Raw genomic sequence first — 11,212 nt, forward strand, 5'->3', positions numbered from 1 at the left:
TTCAGCAGAATACAGTACTCCAATTACCGGCGATTAAGGGTAGAAACTACAGCAGGAAACACGGGTTTACCCCCTCACCAGACTTTTAAAGCCGGCTGTAATATTTTTTTCTTTGTAACTTTCAGAGGAAACGCGAGTGACCAAAACCTCGAGTTAATCGATCCTCGGGTCTGGTTTCATTTACCTTTCACAGCTTAGCCTTTTTTTTTTTTAAAGTCCAATTTTATCAAAAAAGGCAGAGGTGTAAATACTTTCACTATTGCTCAGGTCAAATGCGTACGACACCCAAGGTTCAATTTCACATTACGGTTTGTTTTTCCCTTAAGCGATTTTGCACGGAGAACCCGTATAGCCAAGAGAAAACGACGAATATTGCAACACAGAGGGAGTTTACACAACAGGACCTTGCTCCTTACTCCGTTCTCACAGTAAATACGGAAGTTCAAGACGTAAACAAGAATAAAAGATGGGTAGTCAAATGGAGGATACGTGGCTTTCACGCCAAGGTTGTGAGCGGCGAGACCGGACGCTTTCTAATCCCCGAGCAGAGCAGCCTTTCAGCTTAAGAGCCCCGAGGCGCCATGACCTTTGCCCCCACAGAATAAAGACAGATGCATTCAGCACCCCCCCGCCCCCCCAAATACATTCCAGACTCGCAGCCACGTAACGGCCACTACAGATCACTTCAGCTTTAGTGCACTGGAGAGAAGAGGCAGAAAGCAGGGATTTCATGTTCAAAAAGGTTTTAATACGTGTGTAACACGCAAATAAAATCCATAATGAAGCGCAAATACCAAAATACAGATTCAGGAAGAAAAGAATGGTCTGTACAAAAAAAACATACAAATATATACAGGTCTTTATAAAACAAAGACTTTCAACATCCCTAGGACCTCGCCTTTAAAACATGTGGCTACAAATGAGTTTAGCACCGATTCTTTGATCAAGTAATACATGTGAAATAGTAACAGCTCGCCACATACTATTCTTTGAGGTTTTTAATTCCTTGAACCGGGACTTCCGCAATGAACGACAGCGTTTAATTCCGGGATCGTTTCAAGGGTTGTAAAACAGTTAATCGAAATAAAAGTGCAAAGTTACCAAAGGGGCGAGGAAATCTCTGAACACACTTTTCCAGCTAAAACGTACATCCCGATCCAATTAAACGACCCCTTCCACTCGAGATCGCGTCCACTTTATTAATCCCTGCGTCAGGACCAGCACCAGTTCACAGTCTACAGCCCGATTCAGGCATGCCCCAACATAACGCGAGTGGAAACATCTCCGCGCGGCTCGGGAAAGCCCCACGCCGCTCTCCACGTGGTCGGGCACAGAGAGGGGGCCCAGCCTCTCGGGCAGGGGGGAGGCGATGGCGCGCCCGCCTGGTCACAGCTTCACGACAGATCCCTCAACACATTTCCACACCGGCCAGGTGACCCTCCGTGGCATTAAAACGCCACGATCGCCGTGCTCCAGGGGTTCATGTTCTTGAGCATCTGCTCGCAGCAGATCTGCCCCGAGGCGGAGTCGCTGTCCCCGGCGGGGGGCTCCGCCTGCGGCGCGCTGTCTTTGCTCAGCAGCCCCGAGAAGCTGGAGCCGAAGATGGTGATTAAACTGGAAACGTTGCTAGTGTCCATTTCTTCCTCTCGCTCGGCCTCTTCGCTGGGGGAGGTCTGCTTGGTTTTTTTGACGGGGGACTCGGCGTGGGGCGCCTTCTCGGCACTTCTCTTCCTACAGCAGGAAGCGGCCGCCGAGTGATTTAATCTGGTTTCGGATGACTCACTCTCGCCACCCTTGACTTCTGCTTCCCCGCAGCCGCCCGCGCCTTCTTCGGGGGGTGTCGCTTCCTTGTAGGGCGGCGTTTCAGCGCCGTGGCTGCGGGCAGGGAATGGCGCGACTGGGGCACACGGCAAGTCCGCCGGCGCCGGGACAGGCTCCCCCAGCGGCTCCCCGGTCGGGCGGCAGCAGCAGGCGGGTGAGGAGGGCGCGCTGGGGGCGCTCTGCTCGCCAGGCTCTGCGGTTTCGGGTTGCCGGCCAGCGGCGGGGCTTTCCAGGGCAGTTGCAGCGGGCAGTGGGTGGGAGCTCTCGGGCGGGAGCGTAGAGCCGCTGTCCGGGGATCCCTGTGCGCTCCCCGCCGGATCGGAGCCGGCTTTGTCCTGGGTAGAGTCCACGATCGCCCCCTCTCCCCACTGCGGCGCCGTGTCCATGTGCTGGGCGTTAAGGCAGACACCCTGGTAGTACTCACTGAGATAGACCTGCCGGGCGCTCCGGAGGACCAAGGACACCAGCAGGTTTTTGTGCAGCTTGATTCCGCCTCTCTGCACCCGGGAGTTGTAGATCTTGCCCAAGGAGATGCTCATGATCCGGTGCGCCTCGACCTTGTACTCCATGGTCTCTGATCGTCAACCAGTCAACTGCGCGGCGCAACAAAGGCGACCCCTCCTGCGGCGGTCCTGGTCCGGGCTGCTCTGGATCACCGCCTGAGCTCTCAGTTCAAAACAAAACCCAAGAGGCTCGTAAAACACGAAACTTTTAAAACCGGTGTAACTTAATACCAGCTACGGAAAAGTTTATATAGCCGCAACTAGGTATGTTGGCACTCTTGTTTTCGGGAGCTTTTTAACTATGATTTAAAACAAATCTAATTAGTTTTTTTTTTTACAGTTTATAAATAGGAGGGATGATCTTTGCTCTGTATACAACCACAATAAATACAATTTTTTTAAATACTACAGACCACCCCTCTCTCCTGCGCGCTTCTAAGGAAATAACTGGACTTCTATTTTTAACGCGATTATATACCCCGGCGTGACGCTTACGACAGCCAATCACAGCGCGGATCTTCATTTACAAACGTTGAGAAATTACGCACCGCCAAGTCCGCCTCGACCAATAGGCGAGCGGGGTGGAGGCTCCGCAGATTTAAATACTAACGAGGGAGATTCTCTTAAAAGGGCAACTCCTGAACCCAGCCGGCGCGAAAGCGTCTCGCCTGACGAGAGAACCACATTCATAAATACACACCACCGCACTGGGGGAGGGTCAGTCAGACTGTCTTCACAGCCCACCTGCAGAGTGAAGAGGCAGGGCATCACTGCGGGCCTGTTTCACAATGGCCGTGTGCAAGGAAAATGCAGAAACTGATAAACGAATAAGTACAGCACCCTGCGGCACTGGAGAACTCACTTGGCCTCACAGTTTAACATGAATTCGCCGCAAACCGACAGCCAGCCGGCTGCAGAAGCGTGCTCACGGACGGTTGTCCTGGCTAAAAAGGTGGTCATGTAAAACTGGTGAAAAATAAGACACAGAGCGGAGATGAATCGAATTCTAATAACGTGTTAAGACGTTAAGAGACGGACAGTCCATGTGGTTGTGTGTCTTAACGTATGACGTTTTTGTTTTTGTTGAGAAAAAAATAAATTCCTTCCAAAGCCTAGGAAGTATCGGTACTCTCCACACTCCGTGGCGTCGCCCGTTTAAGAGTATTTTATTTTGGTGGCGGTTTGCCTGGGCTGATGTAATGCCTCGTCTGTTTCAGGGGAGTCACATGACGCTCTGTGCAAGCGAGCCCCGGACCGTGCTGTCTGGCCGGCGGAGTGAATGGAGCAGCTAGCGTGTGCGGCGGGCGGGGGGGAGGGGTGTTTTGACACAGAGAGCTGTAATGCGGGGGGATGGGCTGGACTGAAATCTAACATTTCTGGGGGAGGGGGTGTGTGTGTGATGAAACAGGTCTGGGACCACTTTCCAGAGTCGCAGAACGACTGCGAGGCCATCAGACCTGACAGATGAGGGCTTCGCTCTGGGCCTCACCGGTCGCGTACTTGCGGGGAGGGGGGGGACGGGAGGCGATCGGAATAGGCCTGGAAGCTGTCGGCAAAATAAAAACACATCGGGAGGGGCGAGAGGTGACGTAGGAACACCACCACCAGAGGCACACTCAGACAAAGAGCAGGAAGCAATTTTCCACTTCTGACTCAGGAAATCGCTTTGTTGTTGTTGTTTTTAATCTAGTGAAATGACAGCAGGTAGTTTCAAAGCGCGGCGGCTCGTTTTCGCTTGAGAGCGCTCCTGGAGTGCGAAGGGCCCCGGTATTGCGGAATGTGCACCCGGCCGTATGGACAGCAGGCACCGGTGTCCCCGTTGTCGGCTCCTGTTCATCCGTGACCCCTCAGCCTGCCCGGGAGCGGCCTTCTTGCCCAGGACCTCACACTGGAGACCCTGTAAGACGAGGACTGGCAACCCGGCGGCGTACAGAAGAAGCGTCGTTGCGGTTTATTTTGATTTTTGTGCGTGTGGACAGTACCGTTTTACGCGCTAAGACGCTCACTGTAACAACACGCCAGATGTATAAGGAACACTAAACGTTAATTTGCACAACAAAAGGTCATTTGTGGGTTTGTCACGTAGAGATCTAGGAACACCTCCGCCCTTTCTTAAGGGTGTTACTTTACTTTAACGTGTTAACAGTGTTTCCTGCTGTTTTCAGGAAAGCGCCTTTGATATAAACGCTTGGGCTAAGCGTAGAATAGAATATTGTTTTAAAAGTTATGAGCAGGATAATGTATTTTGTTCCCTTTGTTTTGGAGGGCTGTGGTACAGTATATTTTTAGGAAAATCTATTTTTACTTAACATCTTGTATAAGAACGGGGATATATTAATGGTTAATTATCGTGCTATGACATTGTATCCTGGTATGTGTTTTAGGGGAAGAACAGTGAATGTGTTCATTTTCTTGATGGCATACACAAAAATCACGTGAAAAGCATTACGCTCGCCTTCTTAAAGTTCACATTTATTATAGTCTTTTTTTCCCCCTTCGGAGTTGAAACCAAGTTTTTGCATGATACGCCCAAATGAGCATGTAGAGATCCGAACTTAATGAAAACCTTATGAATTGCATTCCATGTAAGAATGAAACGGACTGCCAGGACTGAACGTCAAAGATCAGTTCTGCATTGTGTTTGTGTAAATTACCCAGAAGTAGTTTAAATGAAACTGATGCACCCCAGATGAAGGTCACTTTCATCTCTGTGACACATTCTTGGAAACAAAATATTGGTTTCTTCCCCGAAAAGCTCTTTTAACAAAAAAAAAGAAGAATCAGCCTGATGATTCTGAATAATCTTCAGACAAGGACAATTTGGAATCATGCATTCAAAGGCCTAGTAACCAACATAAGGTGATTACTACATTGCAGGAATTAGGCAACACAAATGGCGAATATTAAAAATATTTGGTAACAAACATGAATAAATGATTCCTCTCATTGTCAATATGTCCAATGTGAAAGTGGCTTCTGTCAAAATGTTTGACCTTTATTCCTCAGTTAGTCTTACTCATGAAAATATTCAGAAACAATTAGTTGACAGTAATGGTAAAATATTTTGTTCATCATAAAAACATTATCCACCCATTCTTAGAAAGCCGCTTATTCCTGGTGAGAGTCACAGGCGTCCAAAGACTGTCTAAAAAAAACAGGGTACAAAGCAGGTCTGCACTCTGGACAAGGAATCTTAAGTAGAGACAGGAGACAGTTTGCTTTTCTATATTTTATGCCTTGATGGATTTCTTCATGCGATATAATAAGTATGATTATTTTAAGCACTCGCACAGGATGTGTACATAGCTTCCAGATGCTGGACAATATGACTGTATATGCACAGTTCTAGGGCATGTCTGTACATGCTGAGCCCAAGCCTGCTTGCCCACAAAGTATAGGTATAGTGTGGAGTAGTATGTAAAATGGAGGAAAAAAATCCTCTTCGTTTTTTATGATTTCATGATTAGGAGGTCCTATTCTATCATTTCAGTCATTCCTATTTTGTGCTTTTTAAGGTTTTATTACAAATTCCTCGAGCTGTTCAGACTACATTTTGTTAGGTTTAGGTAGGGATCTGAAATGTGCAAAATGAGAGGGCCCTCACATTTCAATGTCTCTATTTCTCACCAGGGTTTTTCAGTGTAAATGGGTCTTGAAAAAAGTCTCTGTAATACTCAGGAGTCCAAAGAAAGAAAGCTGTTGCTTATTAGCACTGTACAGTCTGTACAGTACAGTGGAAATATGTCATCTGAGATTCTTCGGTTGTGTGCTTCGTGATCTGGACAAATTCCTAACTATAATTGGCTAATGATATCGGCTGGGCTCACACGCTCTTTAGAACACTCTGGTGTTCAATATGTTAGGGCAGAAATTGAACAGAGTATCCATCTTCACTCCATAACCCATCCACCCATTTTTGTTCGCACCGTTCCTTCCAATTCCTGGTCCCGGGGGAGTTGGAGCCTGTCCTGGCAGCAAGCAACAGGTGCGAGCAGAGGCACACTCCGGAAGGGAAGCCAGTACATCACAGGGCACACTCACACAACTCACAGTTCTCCCGAAGCCAAATAACCTGCCGGCATGGTTTGGGGCTGTGGGGGGAAACCGGACCTCTTGGAGGAAACTCGGGGAGAACATACAAACTCCACACGGATAGCACCCCAGGTCCAGAATTGAACCCGGAGGGTCCCAGCACTGTGAGGCAGAAATGTTAACTGCTGCGTCACCACGCCACCCTACTCTACAACCATGTGTCACAAGTCTACAGGCTTCACAGGGTACTGCTCCTGTTACTTTCAAGCGCTCAGTGGCAGCTGTTTAAATAATTAATGGCAAGTAACTAATGAAGAAGACTTCCTGCTCTTGCATCTCTGCGGTGCTTTGATTGTGGCCCAGCATGCATTTACAGCTTTAATGTAATGAAGGGGAGAGCAGTCAGTCTCCCAGGTTTTTACTGCAAATTCAGATCATTTTAAAAACAGGATCCCATCTATTAATATATACTGTGTATCAGTGAAAGGGATTTGTTTTTAAGCCTTGAGATGCTCAGGCTGTGGTACAGAGAGGCATTACAAACACAAAATGGAAAGCTCTTTCACAAGTCAAAAAGAGAGTGTTTAGTCATATAAGACTTCAAATTCATCCACAGAACTGTGTTCCCTGTCAATGGACTATTCCAAAAATGTACACTGGCTCCAAATTAGAGCTTCAAAGCCAGACTACAATGGAAAAGACCACAGGCGCACAGAGATGAAACACTCAAGTAACCACTGAATAACTTGACATGTCCCCAGGATCAACACATTTGAAATCCTTCCCCCCCCAGATCAGCAGCACTGTAATTACACCCTGCTGACAGGTCACGTGATAATTGCAAAATCGTCTGGTGGAATACAAGGGACCTCGTGAAACAGTGGGAGGATGTGATTCCTAATAAGGTAGTTCTCTTCAGCCCCTCTCAGAAGTAGCCTCCTAATTTGTCCCACTCAGATTAGAGTGGACAGCACTCATCCAGCCTGAGAGAGTCTACAGAGGTCTTCTACGGAACTGGCAGTAGAATGGATGGCTGCACTGTGAATGTGGGCATGAATTTCACACTTGTCTCAGATGTGTCATCTTCCACTGTGGAGAAAGTGCTTATGCAGAAGGTGCACAGGGATTTCTGATTGATTGATTGATTGATTAGGTTTCCCAATCAATTAGTCAATAACAGTCATTGCCCGCCTTTGTTTTAAAAACACACACATGAAGATGATCGTACCAATAATTCACATAATAATTTGTAACTTTCCTGAGGCCGTGCAGGGTGTGCCGAAACAGTTGTCATGGCCAGGCTATGTGGTGAGACATTTTTATCTCCTTTATGACCTCACTTACACGCAGTGTCTAAAGTCCCAGCTCGATTCCAGAAAGGCTCCAGGCGCCCCTGCCACACCTCAGAGTACAGCTGTCCTGAGTCCAATATAAGGGGAGAGATTACTGACAGAATTGAGCTCCAGCCTTTCCTACTAATTAGGAGGAAGCATTAATATTTGATGAAACCCCTGTGATGAAGTCCATAATAAGAGTGAGAGATACACACTCACAGCAACGTGGCAACAACATCAGAAAATCTCTCTCATCTGCCAGGCAGGGAATGGCACGATACAAATTCAGTACAGTACAATCTGTAGGGGCAAGCTGGCACACTGTGGCCTTATGTACAGGCTGCTGCCCTGCTCTTTTCGGAAACCAATAGATGCTAAAAAGCACTACGCTTGAAGTTGAAGAGTAAAATATCTACAATACATTTAAAAGCAGAGGGAGTCAACCAATATCATAACTGTCAGGTACAACAACAAACTCCATTTACAAACTGCATTTACATAATAAAAACACAATTTATCTACTATATCTCGCTGTCTCTATACACGTGACAGAGGCAAATGCCACAGGGAGGCACTTTGAATGAAATACCCCACCACTTCCAAGACTGCTCGGCTGAAATCAAGGGCAGAAGCTGAAATCGTGAGTTATCAAGCTCCGGCCTCTGCTGGGTTATCACTGCATGTATTACAAACACGACTTTAAATGAATGCTCTTAATTATTGTTATGGCAGCTGCTTGTATATTGGCAATCAGACATCTATCTGTGTGCCACAGATGCTTTCTCTGCACATGTCATTTTGTGTTCAGTGTGTTTTCCATTCATTTATTTTCTAGCCGCTTAAACCAATTCAGGGTCACCGGGGAACAAGAGCCTATTCTAGTGAGCAACAGGCGCAAGGCAGGGTACACCTCAGAAGGGACGCCAATCCAGCACACTCACACTCACACTCACACTCACACTCACACTCACACTCACACTCACACTCACACTCACACTCACACTCACACTCACACTCACACTCACACTCACACTCACGCCAAATTTCCCAAAAACCAATGAACCTACCAGCCTGAGGAGGGGTATCGGAGCACCTGGAGGAAACCCACAGGAACCTGGGGAGAACATACAAACTCCACATAGATAATTCCCCAGGAATTGAACTCAGGACCCAATATGCTGCGAGACTACAGTAGTGACCACTCTGCCAACGTGCCGCCCTCAGTGTGTTTTATTATTTTTTAAAGTAACTAAAGACACTGCGGTACTTCTCTATCAAACGCCGGCTGCATGTGAGGTTCTTTGCTCCCAGTATGGTATGGCAGTGGTAGACAACACCACCACCGCTACCCAGACAATATTTGTCGCTTTGGAATCTGCTCGATTGGCTTTTGGCATTTTCCAGACCTGCTGGACAAGAACTGAAGGGATGCACATTTCCACTGACGTTACAACACCTATTTCTGAACCATCTGCAAATATGACAGGTTTTCTGTCCATCCCAGAGTCAGAAATCAATTATATAGATTGGGAAGAGCAGCAGTCCAAGAACTGACCTCCGCAGTACTGCCCTACAGACCTATTATGTGCACATGAGCATATTTTTTTTTTATTCATGTGCACACATTACACAGAAATTCTGAAATTTGAACTATCCATCCATTTTCTAACTAATTATCCCAATACAGGGTCATACGGAAGCTGGAGCCTATCCCGGCAAGCAACGAGCACAAGGCAGGGTACCTCAAACGTACATGTGCCTTCCAACGTACAAGCTGAAATACTAGGTACACAGCACCACAAAGGGTTAATGTGCAAGGGATGTAGATTTGTAGGTCACGGTGTGACTGTTCTCCCAAAATATCCCTCAAGCATCAACTCTGTCCTTGCAAAGATTTACAATCAAGTCACTGTAGCCTTTGAATTAACACCTCGTGTAAGAGTATGCGCCCCTTCCACCAGCCCCAGTGCACGCCCACCTCTTCAGTTCTGCGCCACGAGAGCTTTGAGCTCTTAAGCGAACATGACATAAACACTGAAGATTTGAACTGGAAGCTCAGAAAAGTTACAGGCTTGCCAAATTCCATGGTACTTTCCATCTTGTTCTAATTATTTGCCTTTTCTAGGAATTTTTTTTTTTGGGTTGCATGTTCTTTTCCAGGTCTTGCAAATGGCATTGATTATGGCATACAAAAGCAATGCTTTTGATCAGATTTCTGTCAATTTGGCTTCACCACAAAAAGCAGAGTCTGGTCAATATACTGGGCGCCAGTATTTTGTTGAGCAGCACGATTTTCCAAAGCCAAACATATTTTGCTATATTGCAGTAAAGGAGACCAACTGCGCATCCTAATCCATAAACAGAATCCACGGTCAAGAACATGTTGTGCCAAAGAAGACTACAACTGTCCTGGCCGCTGGAAACCTTTGTACAGCAAAAGGACATCTGTACAGAGACGCGCAGGATTATCTCGAAAGGAGGCACCCGTCAATTTGGCACAAGGATCCACAAAGAAATTCAAAAGCATTTAAAGTGACAAATGAAATTAAATGGAACATAATCTATAGAAAATCCACAAGTCAGGAAGACAACCCAGGGGAAAAAAGAAACATCAAAGGACCAGTTAACTTAGTCGATGCTGGATTATTAGAAACAAAAGGGGCAGACGTAACCATATTAGCAGAAGATAATGAAGTCAGTGGAATCACAACTACATGTTAAACAGAGAACAGTGGTAATACAATATCAGAGGAGAGAGAGACAGGATCACTGGAAGAGGGGGAAGTTTAGCACTATATGGCACAAAGAACATTCAAGTGCAAGAGCTGAATCTTGACAAATGAAGGATATATATTGGTTGCTTTGATTTAAAAGGCATAGTTTTGGGAGTATCCTAGAGACTTGCACAATCAGATGACATTTATAATATATCCTTTGGCACTTTATCTCAGGAATATAGTATCAATATTATAAGGAAGAAACGATTAATTTCCCTTATATAGTCGGAAACTGAACTCCCATCCCTAAAACTGAAATGGTAGACATTAGCCACTGCTTTCTTACTCCATAGGAGTACTTACTAGAAAGAACGCCCTTATTCATCTAGTGTTCTCAAATAAGCAAGACAGAGTGAGGAAAACAAAGGTAAGAGAACTGTGATCATATTATGGTACGCTTTGAGGTAAAAACCTGTAACAGTACAAAACAAATGTCAAGAATTCCACAGAAGCAGACTGAAGGAATGAAACAGAGACTAAGAGAAGCAGAATGGAGTCGGACAATACAATGCAAAAAGAGAACAGCTGATGACAGTTTAAAGATATTCTGCTTGAAGCTTAAAACAGATTCAACCCGAGACTAAATCAAAGTCTAGTAATCAGTGACCGTATGGCTTAAATCACTAACAAATAAAAATATAAGATGAAAGAAAGTGTATTACAAAATGATTAATTAGGTACTAGAAGCACTATGTTAAGATAACCAAATCACCAGGGCCTGATGCTATTCAATCGGCTGCATTTA

At 46.0% G+C, this 11,212-nt stretch overlaps 1 protein-coding gene across 1 annotated transcript; it reads right to left on the reverse strand.

The window, feature by feature from the left end:
• Positions 1 to 726: 726 nt before the first annotated feature.
• ier5 (immediate early response 5) lies at positions 727 to 2,785 on the reverse strand. The gene has a single exon (XM_006635267.3). It carries the CDS (start codon positions 2,388 to 2,390, stop codon positions 1,449 to 1,451), a length of 942 nt encoding a protein of 313 aa, XP_006635330.1. The 5' UTR covers positions 2,391 to 2,785; the 3' UTR covers positions 727 to 1,448.
• Between the last annotated feature and the right edge of the window lie 8,427 nt (positions 2,786 to 11,212).

Source organism: Lepisosteus oculatus, chromosome 9, assembly GCF_040954835.1.
Source record: "Lepisosteus oculatus isolate fLepOcu1 chromosome 9, fLepOcu1.hap2, whole genome shotgun sequence".
In the NCBI taxonomy this organism is placed as follows: domain Eukaryota; kingdom Metazoa; phylum Chordata; class Actinopteri; order Semionotiformes; family Lepisosteidae; genus Lepisosteus; species Lepisosteus oculatus.